Source organism: Bison bison, unplaced genomic scaffold (assembly GCF_000754665.1).
Source record: "Bison bison bison isolate TAMUID 2011002044 unplaced genomic scaffold, Bison_UMD1.0 scf7180017864456, whole genome shotgun sequence".
NCBI classification, from domain to species: Eukaryota; Metazoa; Chordata; class Mammalia; order Artiodactyla; family Bovidae; genus Bison; species Bison bison.
This window is the reverse complement of record NW_011495018.1, coordinates 30,265,523-30,282,731: the sequence shown is the minus strand read 5'-3', so window position 1 is coordinate 30,282,731 and position 17,209 is coordinate 30,265,523. Positions and strand designations below refer to the sequence as shown.

At 45.9% G+C, this 17,209-nt stretch overlaps 1 protein-coding gene across 2 annotated transcripts in view; it reads left to right on the top strand.

The window, feature by feature from the left end:
* The window catches only part of ABCC2 (ATP-binding cassette, sub-family C (CFTR/MRP), member 2), a 70,205-nt gene extending 62,778 nt beyond the window's left edge, over nt 1-7,427 (top strand). For both annotated transcript variants that reach the window (XM_010859539.1, XM_010859541.1), the window contains exons 30-33: nt 506-664; nt 1,820-1,986; nt 5,081-5,275; nt 6,970-7,427. In XM_010859539.1, the coding sequence (XP_010857841.1) occupies nt 506-664; nt 1,820-1,986; nt 5,081-5,275; nt 6,970-7,099 (651 nt within the window). In that variant the 3' untranslated portion in view covers nt 7,100-7,427. The remainder of the gene's footprint in view (nt 1-505; nt 665-1,819; nt 1,987-5,080; nt 5,276-6,969) is intronic.
* Nucleotides 7,428-17,209: the final 9,782 nt, after the last annotated feature.

Sequence of the window (17,209 nt, the reverse complement as noted above, 5' to 3'; positions counted from 1 at the left end):
AACGCCTGTGTGGAGGTTGTCCCTGCAGAGAGAGTGGGCTGGTTCTCCTTCTGGTGTGCAAAGTATGGTGTTCTTGTTCTCTGAGGACTTGGGGTCTGATACAGGGCCAAAAAATTGTCTGGGCAACAGTGCTTAGGTCTGTAATGTGCTTAGGTCCACGTTCTCAGACCTGATGGCAGGCCCAGTCCTTCCCTTCTCCTCACGTCTAAACAAGATTCTTAAAAATCGATTAATTTCCAGTAATAATTATAACAAATGTGTACATTTCCAGTAGTCAATGCAGCCGTCAGCCAGCTACAAGTCAGGGGGTAGGGTGGGAAGGCCATCCTTTTCTGACATCTAGGCACTTTTTTTTTTCCCCACCAAAACCACAATCAGTCTAACATCTTAAGAGATGCAGTAGCTAATCACTGTCTTTTCCACTTGTGAGTATGAATGCCCCAGGCTAAATTGTTGTCCCCAAGAATTACACAATGAACTAACATGCAAAAAACTGTATTTACAGATTGGCGTGGTGGGCCGGACAGGAGCTGGGAAATCGTCCCTGACAAACTGCCTCTTCAGAATCCTAGAGGCCGCAGGAGGCCAGATCACCATTGATGGGGTAGACATTGCTTCCATTGGGCTCCACGACCTCCGAGAGAAACTGACCATCATCCCCCAGGTAAACTCTAGGACGTGCTCACCTGCAGCTGGTTCCACAGGAAACATTGCACCATCTTCTCGATGTATGTTCACTTAGCAGTGTCATTTCTGTCGTCTGCCTGGGATACCTAAGCTAGTTCCCTAAAATACACTGCTTCCAGAACTTAACAAAAAGAAGTTTTGCATTTGGGGGCAATATGCTTGTGTGACTCAGTATCTAAACAGTAGGTGGCAGCATCACAACAGAAGTCAAGGGGAGCAGATGATTCTCTGTAGCCCATCAGGGTTCGCAGGGCCTTTGCAATCAGCATTAGCAGTTTTGCCACTGAAGCTTGAAACCATTAAGCTTTATTCTCTGCATCTGATGTGGTTACAAGAGAGGGGAGGGAATCTGCAGCAATTTTTTGCCAGTAAGTGAAACAGTTAGTGTATCAGCAAGAAAGTCTTCCCAGCAGCTTTGCTCTCTGGACCCCTCCAAACAAGAATGCCCTGGAGGCTCTGGGTGTGTGGTCCTCATCGGAACCTGTCTGCCTCTGCTCGCTGCAGCCAAGTCTGGGGGTGACTTCGGCTGGTCTGGTGTTTGCTCCCTTTTTACACTTTTCTGCAGCCTCTTCAAGAGCACAAGAAATTCTTTTCTTGTGACTGCACTACCCTTTCCTGTGCATGCCCTGATTCCCTCCACCTTCATTCACACCATGAGTTTTCAGTCTGTGTGTGGAAGGGGTGGGATATTTCTCTCATCTTTTGAAGAGATGCTGAGGCAAACTTGGAGATCTATAAATGAATTTTAGAATGAAAACAAAACCAAGGACTCCACTAATTTTCAAAAAATATTTTATTTATTCGGCTGTACCAGGTCTTAGCTGCAGTACTCAAGATTTTTGATCTTCGATCTTCGTTGCAGCATGGGGGATCTAGTTCCCTGACCAGGAATCAAACCCAGGCCTCCCTGCATTGGGATCGTAGTCTTAGCCAGTGGACCACCAGGGATATCCCCCAAGGACTCCCCTTAATGCTGTGTTTAGCTCAAAGCTGTCATCAGGGAAATCGTGCAGAACCTTGACCACTAACCAGCTTTCCATCTCAGACCAGTCCTGCCTGCTTTCTTGGCCACAATGACCTGGTTCTTTTTCTGACACTGGCCCCAGTAACTGCCTGGTCCCTCGACTTGCAGGACCCCATCCTGTTCTCTGGGAGCCTGAGGATGAATCTGGACCCCTTCAACAACTACTCGGATGAGGAGATTTGGAAGGCCTTGGAGCTCTCTCACCTCAAATCCTTTGTGGCTGGCCTGCAAGCTGGGTTGTCCTACGAAGTGACAGAGGGTGGTGACAACCTGAGGTAAGGTTTCATAACCCACTGCTCCCACAGGCTGTGGAGGCGGCAAGGGGACCACTCCTCCTGTTGCTCGTGCTTGGTGGCATCTGGCAAAGAATTTTCACTCTCCAGGTCTAATTCCTAGTGCACAAAAGGAACCTGTTGTGAAGATTAAAACAGAAGTGTATGTGCTTGAAAACCTTTGTTAATAAACAAACCCTCATGAGACATTACAAATGTGAGTTTGCAGATCCCGCCCTTGTGCGGGTTCTCAGGTGCACTCAGGCTGAAAACAATCCCCGATGCCTGGTCCAGCCCCAGAGTCTGATGTAAGTGGTGTGAGGCACTGCTGGAGGTGTGAGTTCTAAAGGATGCCCAGAAGCCCTGGTCTAAGGGGCACCTGGATGATGGAGACGTGGAGTCTGCAGGGTCCTTGTAACACCATAACCCAACACCAAGATTCTTTTGGCTTCATAATTCTTTTTTACTGTTTCAAAACATTTCTATACCTGTTGACACTTCACAGTTCCTGTTGGCTAACAAGCTGACCTGGCATTTCTCCTATGACAACCTGTTTTTCCCTTCTACAAACTCGTGGTCAGTTCTCAGCCAGAGCCAGCAGCTCAAGGGTGGGTCTTCCTGCAGTCCCTGCATGGTGAGCAGGGCTTAGACCATTAGCAGCTGAAGCTCAAAAGAGAAGGGAAGGCTCAGAAGCTGAGTTAATGGACCTGCCGCTCTGGCCTCACTTGGGAGCTTGTTGTAAATGCAGAATTTCAGACTCTGGACCTACTATCTGGAATCTCCCCTGTAGCAGGAGCCCTGGGTGATTTTTGTGCACACTAGAGCAGGGGAAGCAATGACGAGCAGGTTGAGTTCTTAGTAGGCGGCACGCTAGCATCACTAGGCAAAGTCCTGTGCCCAGGCTGTACCCTATACCAGTGGAACCAGGGCCGCTGCTGATCCCAGTCTGCAGCCCCAGGAATGCCTACGAGCCCTGGTGGAGAACACCCTTTGTTTGTTCTCCTTCAGCCACAGATCTGGGAACTAGCAGAACTGAGGTAGGTCTTCAGGCCTATTAAAAATGCTGTTCAAACATTCAGTCAACAAATATATATTGAGCACCTACTGGAAAGACAGAGGAAAATGCCATAGACATACCCATGCCCTCCTAGAACTTCCGTGCGATGGAGAAGACAGACATTAGACAAGTAAATTCTGCACAATAAATGCCTGAGGTGTGCAGGGCCATGGGGGCCGATCTGGCAGGATCTGATGGGGCCCAAGACCGGAGTCACACCCTTCTTGGACCATGCTGAGACACGTGGCATGACCAGTGCCTTAATTTCAGATCTGGGGGAGCGGGTGTTGAAACTTAAAATCCTTTGATCAGAAACTAGAGATCAGTCAGCTTGGAGATCAAGCTGTCCACAGCTAAAAGCCAAACTGATGCCTCAGCAGCAGCCTGTTACTATGAAGTCCAAGTGAACCAGGCAGGAAGTTAAGTAAACAGTTTTGCAGTATCTGTGTTCTTACATAGAAAAACTGGAAGTTCATCTTGGGTGACTTCTCATCTCCTGCAGAAATTTTCTTGCAGGGAATTACAGAACTTTAGTCTGGCCACCCTCTGTTTAATATGTTCCCTAATGGCCACGGCAGGAAAGAACAATTAGCAAATTCCTGGATATTTCCTCCACATCATTTCCCAAAGCTTCTTTATGTAAGTAAGAGGTCCAGTTTTCATTACTGGCTTTTAGCAAATTAAAGCCATTTGCATCTTACAGGCATATTCGAATTCCACATACACCGCATCTCACACCAAGACATCATCATGTTCATTAGATGTTCATTAGCAATGGTCTCCAATCAAGGCAGAAGGCCCCAAACAAATTAGACTTGAGGCTAGAATTACACATTAAAATAAGGAATGGATTTACTAAGAGCACTAAGAAATGCCACTGGGGCATTCTTGTGTGGTGTCATCCTATAGTAATGATGTCGGGTCAAATACTGCTGAAGCAAGCTTGGTGGCAGCCGTCTTATTTTGAAATTGTTGCTGGTGTACTGTAGCTAAATGCAAGGTACTAGTCCTGGGCTAGTGTTTTCCAAACTTGTTAAACATGAAAGTCTCCTGGGGTGTATTCAAAATACATGTTCTCAAAATCATGCAATTTGCAGAGACATGGATGGACCCAGAGACTGTCATACAGAATGAAGTCAGCACAAAACCTATCACTTATATGTGGAAGCTAGAAAAATAAGACAGATGAACTTATTTGCAAAGCAGAAATAGAGACAGATGTAGAAGATGGACATATGGATATGAGGGGAGAAGAGGCGGTGGCATAAATTTGGAGATCGGGATTGACATATATATATACTGCTGCTGCGTCGTTTCAGTTGTGTCCGACTCTCTGCGACCCCATAGATGGCAGCCCACCAGCCTCCGCCGCTCCTGGGATTCTCCAGGCAAGAACACTGGAGTGGGTTGCCATTTCCTTCTCCAATGCATGAAAGTGAAAAGTGAAGGTGAAGTCGCTCAGTCGTGTCCGACTCTTCGCGACCCCATGGACTGCAGCCCACCAGGCTCCTCCATCCATGGGATTTTCCAGGCAAGAGTACTGGAGTGGGGTGCCACTGCCTTCTCCGTATATAAAATAGCTAATGAGAACTGCTGTACAGCACAGGGAACTGTACAGTCCTCACAGGTTTGTGAGGACCTAAATGGGAAGGAAATCCAAGGCAGAGGGGATATATGTATATGTCTAGCTGATTCACCAAGCTGTGTAGCAGAAACTAGTACAACATTGTAAGCAACTATAGTCCAACAAAAAGTTAAAAAATACATATTCCTGGGCTCCTCCCCATTCTCAGAATAGGGACCAGAAGTATGAATTTTTTAATTAAGTACCTGTGGTGAGTCTTCTAATTAAAGGTTTGGAAAACACTGCCCTTGGCAACAGTGAACAGCTAGTGGAAGAGGGTAAGGCATTCTAACAGAATAGAGGTATATGGGTTTTGAAAGTCTGATCTGGAACGTGAAATGTACCCTCTCAGACCCTCAAGCCTGGTTACTCCTTGGTCCTTAGGGGCTAATGCTTGGTTTCTTCCATTGCTGCAGCATAGGGCAAAGGCAGCTACTGTGCCTGGCCAGGGCTCTGCTTCGGAAATCCAAGATTCTGATCATGGACGAGGCCACTGCTGCGGTGGATCTAGAGACAGATCAGCTCATCCAGACGACCATCCAAACTGAGTTCTCCCACTGCACAACCATCACCATCGCCCACCGGTTGCACACCATCATGGACAGTGACAAGTGAGTAAGGAGACAGCCTCATAGCCTGGCTTAACCCTTGGTCAACAGTGATAGCATCAGTTGTGAGATATCTTTACAGAAGGCTTAACCACCAGCATTTTACTGTGAAGAAATAGAGGCTGAGAGATTTCAAGTAATTTGCCCAAAATTATACATCAGGCCGACAGGGTTAAGGGAACTGTCTTGAAGGTAAAACGGGAAACTGTGTGTAACTATTAGCCAAGTCTGGGCAGTGGAGGCCCAAGCCAGGAGTGGCAGATGTTGATCTGGAGACCTTTTGGACTATATAGGGTCTCAGCTGCTCCCTGGTAAACAGAATCTTTCCATTCCTTCTATCTCTGACGACTGAAAGTTAGTAATCTTGAAATTACAATAGACTCCCTTTTTAAATCAATGTGTTGGTGATGGACAGGGAGGCCTGGCGTGCTGCAGTTCATGGAGTCCCAAAGAGTCGGACACGACTGAGCGACTGAACTGATCCTTAAACAATGTGTATCCTTAAAAAAGAAAAAAGCTTACGTGAATAGACATACTGCATCTATTCCTATACTATTTTGTTCCGTATTCCACATAGAACCCCTCTGTGCCGATGCCGATGGCTGTGGTTCACCCTCGCTCCTCTGTAGCCTGCGATGAATAAACATGCAGCTGCTGCTTAGTCGCTTCAGTCGTGTCCGACTTAGCGACCCCATGGACTGCAGCCCACCAGGCTCCTCCGAATTGGCCACCTTAACCTGTGCTCGTGTCCTAGTCCACAGACTCCTCGTCTCGGCCAAGGAGGTTCTTTCTCTGCTCAGATTCCCAGTCAATAACAAAAGTGATGCTAAGGCTGAAACAGCATAAGCTTTATTCGATGGCCAAAGAATGGAGAAGTGGAAATTAGTTGGCAAATCAACTTTCTCAACCCCAAAGAAGATACCAAGTACATAGGATAGTTGAGGTAGAAAGGGAAAGAATTGGAAAGAGTGGGAGGAATATTCATGACGTATCTGAGACCAAGGTTGTGGTTTGGAGCCAAACTCATGCAACCCGCCTTTTCAGTCCTTTCTGGGCTTTTCTGGTTGTCATAGCAACTGTCCTTCTCAGGTGCTTGTAGGTATATCATTTAGCATATGCTGATTCAAACCAGTCGGCCAGTAAAGGAACTCAACCCTGAATATTCATTGGAAGAACTGATGCTGAAGCTCCAATACTTTGGCCACCTGATGCAAACAGCCAACTTGCTGGGAAAGACTGAGGGCAAAAGAAGTGGGCAGCAGAGGAGGAGATGGTTAGATAGCATTACCAACTCAGTGGGCACGAATCTGAGCAAACTCCAGGAGACAGTGAAGGAGGAGGAAGCCTGGCCTGCTGCAGTCAGTCCATCGGCTTCCAAAGAGTTGGACATGACTTAGCAACTGAGCAACAACAATAATATATTACAGTGAGCACATCATGAGACCCAAGGTCTACTGGAAATCAAATCTTTCACCACCTTAGGTCTAGTTGGTTCCAACCAGTTCTTGTTTTTCTCTTTGCAGTGTCCTCCTGAAACTTAGATAAGAGCAATTGGTTTCCATTCAAGGGAGGGGCAGGGGTATGATTCTGGGGCAACCACTTTGGTAACAATACCACGACTTTAGTAAGTCCTGGTTATTCTTAAAAAATGCCAAGGTTTGAGACGCTGCTTTCTAAGACTTTCTTTTCTGTTTCAGGGTAATGGTCCTAGACAGTGGGAAGATTGTAGAGTATGACAGCCCTGAAGAACTGCTGAAAAACCCTGGCCCCTTTTATTTTATGGCCCAAGAAGCTGGCATTGAAAATACGAACAGTACAACGTTCTGAGGGCAAGTCTTGTGGGTTAGAGGACTATTTAGATCATTTCTTATTTTTTGTGAAGCATATCATATAAAAGTGTGTGCTAAATGTATGTTTTAAAGAAGGATCGTAAGTGAGCACCTACATCCTTACCAAGATTAAAAAAAAAAAATCAGTATTACCAGCAACATCAGAAACCCCGTGATGATTCCACTTTGATCATTCCTCCTTGTTACCCACCCACCCTTCTCCAGAGAAACCACCATCTGAATTTTGTGATAATTATTCCTTTGTTTTTCATTTTGGTCTTACCATTTTCCTTAAACATATATCTTTAAAAAAAACTTAATGTGAATGGCCTGACTCACACTGCATGTATTCTTGCTTCTTTTGTCCAATATTATATTTGAGATTCATCCATGTCCAAGCACGTAATGAGGCTGCTTCATTCTCACTGCTCTGGAGTACAGCAGTATGTGAAACAGGCCTCAGTTTATCCAATTTAGGTTGATCAGCAGTGGGGTGATTTCCAGGGTTTGTTATTTTTCCTGTTATGAACAGTACTGCTGTGAGCATTCCGGTACACAACTCCTAAGACTCGTGTAAGAGTTAGGCAGACCGTGTAGCAATGGGAGGTATGCATAGGTTTAAATGCATATAGTAGGTAATGCCAATTTAAAACCTTTCTCCCCCCAACCTGCTGAGTGTGAACTGGTATCTCCTTGAGGTTTTTAAGTGTATATTTCCCTGGCTACTATTGAGGTTTCCATATGGTGGTGTCTGCTGTTCTTGTGCACAGTGCTTTATCTTCTGGGATGCCTTGTGAACGTTCACCTTGAACTGCTCGATCTCCTTAGCATTTTTTAAAAAACTGAAGTATAGTTGATTTGCAATATTGCGTTAGCATTTTACCCGTGGACATGCTTTGAGGCCTCAATTGAATCTGAGCTCTCTTAAGAGGAACTGTGAACCTGTTTGCCTGCCACCTGGGGGCGTTACCCTGAAACAATTTGAGTTAAATACTCCACCAAGAGGTTCCAAACATGGTTGGTGGGACTTCAGACCACAATCCTGTGTGAGAGCCAGCTTGCACAGCAGTTGAGATCTCCAGGCTTCAGCAGTCACTGGGAGCCTTGACACATGACCCTTCTTCCAGGCTTTTTTGTGTCACATTATTTTGGGTTCAACATATTCCTTACCTCCATTTCAGCGATGCAATTTTGGAAGATTTTTATTCATTCATCAATGTAGCCATTTGTTGACTGAGATGCTCAGACTTACACTTCCTAAATAAGGGACTTGGAAAACTGTGAGGCAGGATTAAGAAGAGACTTGTTTACTACTATTTGCTGTTCCCATCAGCATCACTCTAGCAATGCTCGTTTCCCCACAGCGGCAGTTTTTCTAATACTCATAAAACCGGGGTGGTCATGACAGCACCCGGCGAGCAGCGCCCCCTTCTGGGAAGTCTGGGTTTCAGTTTCAGAGCCTCCAACCTCTGCCTTTTTGTTCCCACGGTACTACGGGTCATGTCTGCTTTTGCATTTGCTAGCTCTCTGGTACTGGCTTCTCTTTGGCCCTTTCTCCAATGCCTATTTAATGATTCTTTATGTTGTTCTGTTAACCTATGATTTCAGTCTCTTGCCTAACCAAATGGGTAGAACCTTGGAGATAATGCAGTCCAAGTCTCTCGTTCTTCAGCTAAGTACCAGACTGAGAGTGGTTATATGAGATCCACAATCAAAACTTGTTTATGGCAGAGGCAGGGCCAGAAACCAAACTCCTGATTTGATCTAACGATTCCTTTTTCTCCTATAACGGGAGAGGGTTTTTCATCGACCTTCTCCTGTGGATGCATATACAAGAGAGGGGAAGCGGTCTTTTTTCACTGACTCAGACTCAGTGAAGGTGGTGGGAACCGGAGCAGCCTGGATCCAAACCTTTGGTGACGACTCCTCCCCTCCAAATCTTCTGTTAGCCTAGGATTCCGTAACCCAGTCCACACTCTGGACCCACTTACCATGACCGCTCTTTCCTACTTGCCTCCTGAAGTCCTCTTTTTCGCTTGTCCTTGAAGCATTAAGTCCCTGTTTTTGTCCTTGACCCGCCTCCCCCAGTTCCTCTATTTTCTTCATACACTCTGTGGTTTCAACTTCTACGCATATGATTCTCATTTCTAGCCTCTTTTGCTCCAGTGTTGAGATTCATATATTCCACTGCCTCTGGCATTATCGCCTGGATATCCTTCAGGCATCTGACAGGCAAATCACCCTACTCTGGCAGAGCCTCTACTTCCTCTGTGCTTTCTAACTCCAGTGGTGACATCACTGTCCACTCGGCCCTACAAAATGAAAACCTGTGTAGCATCCTCAGGTTTTCTTTCCTGATCAGTCAGCCACCAAGTCCTTCCAGTTGCACCCCTGTTGCTCTTGCCATGGTTCAGATTCTCCTCGCTGCCATCCTGGGCTAAGGGCATAGGCATCCTTGCCTCCAGGACTGTTTTCCTCAGGTATACCCACCCACAGCTACCAGAGTGATCTATTATGAAAAACTTACCAGGTTACTCCTCTGCTTAAACCCTTCATTCAATAGCAATCAGAATAAAGTTAAAATCCCCTAGTATGGAATAACAAAGCTAACATCCAATCCAATCTCATGTTAAGCTCTGCTGCTGCCGCCAAGTCGCTTCAGTCGTGTCCAACTCTGTGCGACCCCATAGATGGCAGCCTACCAGGCTCCCCCATCCCTGGGATTCTCCAGGCAAGAACACTGGAGTGGGTTGCCATTTTCTTCTCCAATGCATGAAAGTGAAAAGTGAAAGTGAAGTCGCTCAGTCGTGTCTGACCCTCAGCGACCCCATGGACTGCAGCCTTCCAGGCTCCTCCATCCATGGGATTTTCCAGGCAAGAGTACTGGAGTGGGGTGCCACTGCCTTCTCTGTGTTAAGCTCTAATGACATTAAAATTTCGCCCCTCCCCCGCCCCCCCAACACACACACGCACGCGCGCGCGCACACACACACACAATTATTGACTCTAGCCTTTTCCTTTTCTATCCCCTCTGCTTGGAGTCCTATGATTACCTCTAACTCACTAAGACTCAGTAAGAAGTCATCTCCTGAGAGCCTTCCCTGATTCCCTCTCCGCTCAACCCCCAGGCTAGCTTCAGCACTGCAGTGGATTTTCAATCTGTGGGGCAGCTCTGCATCTGAAAGCCAGTTCTCCATGGTCTCCTCCAACTTAAGATTCTGGGTGGGAGCCCAGGGTGCGGCCCTGTGACGAGGCTGCACTAATCTGATACACCTGTGCCAGACGTTGACTCAGGTGCTGGAGACACAGGGCAGGGGAGTCTCTCCTCGCAAAGTGACAGTCGCTGTCGTCATCCAGGGGTAGCGGTGCTGGGGACGGCAGCCGGGCGCAGTGACGCTGCCAGTAGCGAGCGTCGTTCCTGGCTTCGAAGATGCAAAGTGGCTTCTTACCCTCCCAGGGGGTCAGTGAGCTACGTACCATCATTTGAAAACTTCCTTTCTGCTTAAGTTAACGAGTTGGGGGGCTGTTGTTTACAACTAAATAATGCTCCCCAGCACACTTAATTTGCTTTTACTGAACTTATTATTTTGTTAGATAATTTTCTGTTTGCATTTCTCTACTAAGCTGTGAGCCTCTTGAAAACAATTTCTTACTGTTTTGTATCTCCAGTGGCTGGAATATAGTAGGTCCTCACTTTTTTTGGGGGGGGGGCGGGAATCAAAAAATTATAAAGATTTTCAAAAAAATCTTTATAAAAATATAGCAACAGGGTTGATGCACACTGGTGGACTTTAAAAATTAGCAAACGATATTACACAAACACTGATGATCCCTAAACTGCTAGAATTTAGATTTAGTTAGCAAAAACCATATTCAACTATCAATGTGGATTTATGTTTTCCACAGATTAGATACTAAACTGGCTTTTGGAAAGGTTTCATAGTGTTTGAAGACCAGACAAAAGCTGTAAAAATGCAGGAAAGAACTGGGTTGTAGGAACACACCATTTTCGTAGTATTCCTTTTTACTTTGTATGCAAGTAATTCGTTATGCTATAGAATTTAACTGTTTCAGTATAAAAAGCAACTGCTTAGGAAAGAAGTAGAAAAAAAGGGGAAACAAAGAAAAGAGTATACAGTATTTCTTTCAAGAGTACTTTGGTTCTCACTGAATGAAGACTAGTTTTCCTTTCCTCAACTCTAACAGTCAAGCCTTTGGTTGACCCACTGGTAGTGTCCTGAATGGACAGTCACCTTGGTCCTCACCATGACAGCCATCTGGCCATTCTGCCTGATGACTGCTGATTTCAGATCCACTTGTCCTGTGGATGTCCAGTTCCACCAGAGCAGCAGTCTTTGGAACATTTATTTGTTGCTCAAGTCCACAGCCACTTGTTCCTGTTTGGGGAACAATCTTATTGGTATCCATCTATAAAGACTGTCAAGGTATTTTCTGGTTGTACCCCTGGTGCTTGGTGCTAACACCCTTGACTGCTGGCTCCTTCGTTAGCTGGCACCCAGCAGCAGGTCACTGTGATCTGGTGTGTCAGGGTTTACATTCTGGCATCATAAAGATGCCTCCTGGTTCCATAAACATCTGCTGGGCTGATGCATCTATTAGTTCCAATCTGTGAACAATTCCACTTGGGCTAGCTTTTCATTTTCCTTCATTAAAACGTCTAAAGTTTTCTGTATACTTGGCTTTAGTGTTAATGGGTTGAACAGAATCCTTTTGTTTTATTGGAACCTAGAGTTAGGGGTATGGCACAAGGGCCAAATTAGGCCTGCTGTTTTTATAAATAAAGTGTTTGCAACACAACCATGCTTCTGTATTTTCTATACCTGCTTTGACAATGAAGTTGTGAGACTCTCTGGCCTAAAAAGCCTGAAGTACTTACTATCTGGCCTTTTATGGAAAAGGTTTGCAAATTCCTGCTCTAGAATCAACAGTGTAGTCTGGACTGGATCATGTTTCCATTCTCAGATAGTTTGCCTCAAAAATGTCATGTGGCTCCATACCTGCAGCAGACAGAATAATGGTCCCCAAAGATGTCCATGACTGAATCTTCAAAACCTCAAGGATTTACCTTACACAACTAAAGGGACCTCACTGATGTGATTAAGGATAATAAGATGGCAGATTGTCCGGTGAGCCCAGTGTTATTACAAGGATCCTTGTAAGAGAATGAAGATGATGTGATGACAGGAACAGAGACATTGGAAGATGCTGTGCCATTGGCTTTGAAGATGGAGAAAAAGACCATAAGGAACCAAGAAACATAGGTAGTTTCTAGAAGTTGGAAAAAGGCAAGAAAACAGATTTCCCCCTGAAGACTCCATAAATAATGAGCCCTACCAACCTTGACTTTGGCCCAATGAAACTGATTTCAAATTTCTGACCTCCAGAACCGACCATAAATTTGTTGTTTTATACTAAGTAGTGGTAATTTGCTAAAGCAGCAATATGAAGCTAATACAGTATCGTAAGTCCAAGTAGCTCTGATGAAATTGCTAATATTCTATAACTGAAGTCAGTTTAATAATTCATTGACCTTCACTGAATCCCACTGTAGTGTGAATTTGTAGAGGATTATGTCATCTTTAAAGTCCAGTGAGGGACTTCCCTGGTGGTCCGAGGAACTGGTCCCTTGGTGAAGATTCCGTGTTCCCAATACAGGGGGCCCGAATTCGATTCCTGGTCGGAGAGCCAAACCCCACACACGGCAACTAAGAGTTTGCATGCTGCAACTAAAAACCCCACGTGTCACAAAGAAAATCAAAGATCCCACGTGCCACAACTGAGACCCGGCACAAATATACATTAAAAAAAAAAAAAAAAAAGCTACCTTTTAAAGCCCAGCTGGAAGTGGGTATTGAATTCAATGCTCATGGCTCTCACCCCTTCTATCAAATTGCAAAGATCTTATTCAGCTTAATCCTATTTGGAGGTAAAATTTTGATCTCACCTGAGAGGATGCAGGAAGGTCCTTTTTTTCAAGAATCATGGTGATGCCGATGACAGGAGGCGACCATGAGAGATCAGGGATCTTTCAGCTTCATTGGTCCTGGACCTGGGGAAGGGCTGCCACGGGGAAGGATTAGAGCTTGACTCCTCTTGGAGTCCCAGGGGACACCCAGACAAACAGATAGCCCTTGTGACATAGTCCTGCTGATTCTGTAGACCCCTGCAAGTCTGCTTGCTCCCAAAAAATGTTCCTGAGTGGAGACACTGCTTGCTCCTGCCACTACCTCCTTACCTCTGGGAAAGCACTGTCTGCTCCTTCAGGTCACCTGTGAGTGGTGGTAAGGAACAGATACGCCTAGGCAGCTTGCAAGGGCGGCAATCTGTTGTAGGAAACTCCCATGCTGATACACACAAAGCACTGCTGTGGATCTCCCCTGACAACCACAGTGGGCTGTGTGAAAAGAAACAACGCAACTAGAGATTGGAGAGACGAGCCCTGCTCTGTGGTACTGAGCCGACTGTCTTACCCAGCCCGGGCGAAATGTGAGAGCTTCATCAGTACGTAACAGATGGGAGAGTTTAAAATCCTGTGAGTTAGGCTTCCCTGGGGTTCAGTGGTTAAGAATCCACCTGCCAATGTGGGAGACATGGGTTCGATCCCTGATGCAGGATGATCCCACATGCCGCGGAGCAAAGCCCATGCACCACAACTACTGAACCTGTGCTCTGGACCCTGGGAGCTGCAACCTAGAGTCCGTGCTCCATAACAAGAGAAGCTGTTGCAGTGAGAAGCCCACACACCCCAGCTAGAGTGTAGCCCCTACTCGCCACAATTGTAGAAAGCCCAAGCAGCAACAAGGACCCAGAACAGCCAAAAATAACTTAAAAAAAAGAAAAATCCTGTGAGTTGTAATGACGAGAGATGATTCAGGAGTAAGTTATAGGATACTCAAGGTTTCTCAGTCCTTAGGGCTAAGGTTCTGCAAGTGAAACACAATTCAGAGCACAACTGTGTTCTTTTAGAGCTTGTTTGTACTCCTGACCCTGAAACAGAATGGACACAGAGTTCCAGCTTCACAGTTAATTAAAAGAGTGAAACAAAATTCAACCTTTCTTAAAACCATGTAATTCTAGAGCTTACAGTTCACAAAAATTTGCAGAATCATCTTATTTGTTCTCACAAGAATCTTGAGAGGGAGATCCGAAATCTACACACTTTAGATGACAGGAGATTCCCACCGTCACTCCGTTCTCTGAGGACACTTGGGAGAAAGCATCACTGAAGAGCTGCCTCCAGGCAGGAAAGGGAGCACATTCATGACAGGAAGCAAGCAGGCAAACCGGATTTGGAAATTGCTGTTGTGTCAGAAACAGATGACACCCTTTCCTTCCTGGGTTTTTTTTTTTTTTTTTGGTAATTCCTACTCTTCCAACAGTAGGCTTCCCTAGTGGCTCAGATGGTTAAGAACCTGCCTGCAATGCAGGAGACCTGAGTTTGATTGCTGGGTCAGGAAGATCCCCTGGAGAAGGGAATAGCAACCCACTCCTGTATTCATACCTGGAGAATTCCATGGACAGAGCAGACTAGTGTGCTACAGTCTATGGGGTTGCAAAGTCAGCCATGACTGGGCGACTAATACACACTTTTCCAATAGTGAAGTCACTCAGTCGTGTCCGACTCTTTGTGACTCCATGGACTGTAGCCTATAAGGCTCCTCTGTCCGTGGAATTTTCCTTCACTGTGGCTCAGCTGGTAAAGAATCTGCCTGCAATGTGGGAGACCTGGGTTTGATCCCTGGGTTGGGAAGATCCCCTGGAAAAGGGAAAGGCTACCCACTCCAGTATTCTGGCCTGGAGAATTCAAAGGACTGTACAGTCCATGGGGTTGCAAAGAGACACGATGGAGTGCCTTTCCAATAGTAGACAGTTCTATTTAAAAAAACAGCCTACAAGGTGCTTCTCAGGTTTAACGTGAATACCAATCACCTGCAGCCCTGACTCAGTAAGGTTAGGGTGGGGCCTGCATTTCCAGTGAGCTCCCAGGTTACGCCGGTGGTGATGCTGCTGGTCTGAAGACCACACTTAGACAGGCAAGACCTAGCAGCCACTATGGAGAACAGTACGGAAGTTCCTGAAACAAACTGAAAAATAGGGGGGAAATGTGCAGGATCCTCACCTGAAGGGACGCACAGGACGGTAGGCTGGCAAGGGAGCACAGCCCGGCCTGCTCTAGGAGGAGCATCCAGTAGCCTCTCCCAGCCTGACCAAGCCCCACTGACGATGGACACGGGGAAGAGGACGATAAGCGAGCCTGGCTACAGTTCCAGTAGGTGGAGCCCTTGGTCTCCCGCAGCAGCAGCAGCGGCTGCTCGCACTGTGTGCGACCTCTAGGAGAGCCCTGGCAAGGTGGGGGGGCAGCCCGAGCCAGCAAGGACAGGAGCCTGCTGAGTAGGGAAGAGATGCGCAGCTGCCCTTCCGAGCAGAACCCAGAGAACTTCCTGGCATCTTCATCAGCCATGGACTGAAAACTCACTTAGGACACCTACCTTGCCTGGTGTGCACTGCCAGGCACAGGCAGCTCAGCTTGCAGCCTGGCCAGCACCTCATCCTACTTACGGTACATGCAGTAAACGGGAGAACCCAGGCCTTGCAGCCCTGCTCTGCCATCTGCTAGCTGTGTGGTCTAGACCTACTTGCTTAACCTTCCTTCAACTTCCATTTGTCATCTTCAAAATAAAGTGATACATAAAAAACAAAAAAAAAACCTAAAAACTGGGCTTTCGCATGACCCAGCAATCCCATTTCTGGGCATATGTATCTGCAAAACACAAAAACTCTTCATTCAAGAAGATACATGCACCCCGATGTTCACAGCAGCACTATTTACAAAACAGTGAAGACCTGGCAACCAGTGTCCATCAACAGATGAATGGATCAAGATATGGTGCATATATACAACAGAATGCTCCTCAGCCACAAAAACAGGATGAAATAAAGCCATTTGCAGCAACACAGACGGACCTAGAGAGTATCATGTTAAGTCAGAAAAAGATGAACATCATACCGTATCACTTATACGTGGAAACTAAAAAAGATGATAAAGATGAACTTATTTACAAAACAGAAATAGACTCATAGACATAGAAAATAATTTATGGTCTACCAAAGGGGAGAGGGGGAGAGAGAAATTGGGATTTGGAATTAACAGATACACATCACTATATATACAACAGATAAACAGGGATGTACTGTATTAGCACAGAGAAGGAAAGTCAACATCTTGTAATGACCTATAGTAGAAAAAAGTCTGATACATATATAACTGAATCATCTTTCTGTATGCCTGAAATACTGTACATCAACTACATTTCAATAGAAAAATAAAGAAAAAGCAAGACCTAGCAGACATGTTAATGTTTAAACAATATTTATCTTCTCATAAACTTGCTCCCATCCCAATGATCTCCCCTTTGTTAAGGATTCCATCATTTCTCTAATTTCGTACCTTTATAGGATGCTGCTTTTTCCCATTCACAAGCAATCTGAAATCCAAGCCAGTTAACTTTTCTTAAATTAGATTTTTCTGACCTTTGATCTGTCCTCCCCTCAAATCATCCCGCTATCATTAAGCTTTCCTCCTGCTGCTGCTGCTGCTGCTAAGTCACTTCAGTCATGTCCGACTCGCATTATGCGACCCCACAGACGGCAGCCCACCAGGCTCCCGTCCCTGGGATTCTCCAGGCAAGAACACTGGAGTGGGTTGCCATTTCCTTCTCCAATGCAGAAAAGTGAAAAGTCAAAGTGAAGTTGCTCAGTCGTGTCCGACTCTTAGCGACCCCATGGACTGCAGCCCTCACGGCTCCTCCGTCCATGGGATTTTCCAGGCAAGAGTACTGGACTGGGGTGCCACTGCCTTCTCCAAGCTTTCCTATAAACAGGCAATCTGCTTAGGAAGCTTAGGGAACAAGGAGTTTCTCATCAAATCTGAATTCCTTGACTTGGACCTCAGGGCTATCATTTGCTTTGTGCCCGGCAGTGTCCCAGCACTCTCCATGTATTAACTCATCCCACCCTTACCACAACCCCAGAAGGCAGATAACAAGTTAAATTATCTCTATGTTAGATAAGGAAGCTGAAGCCCAGG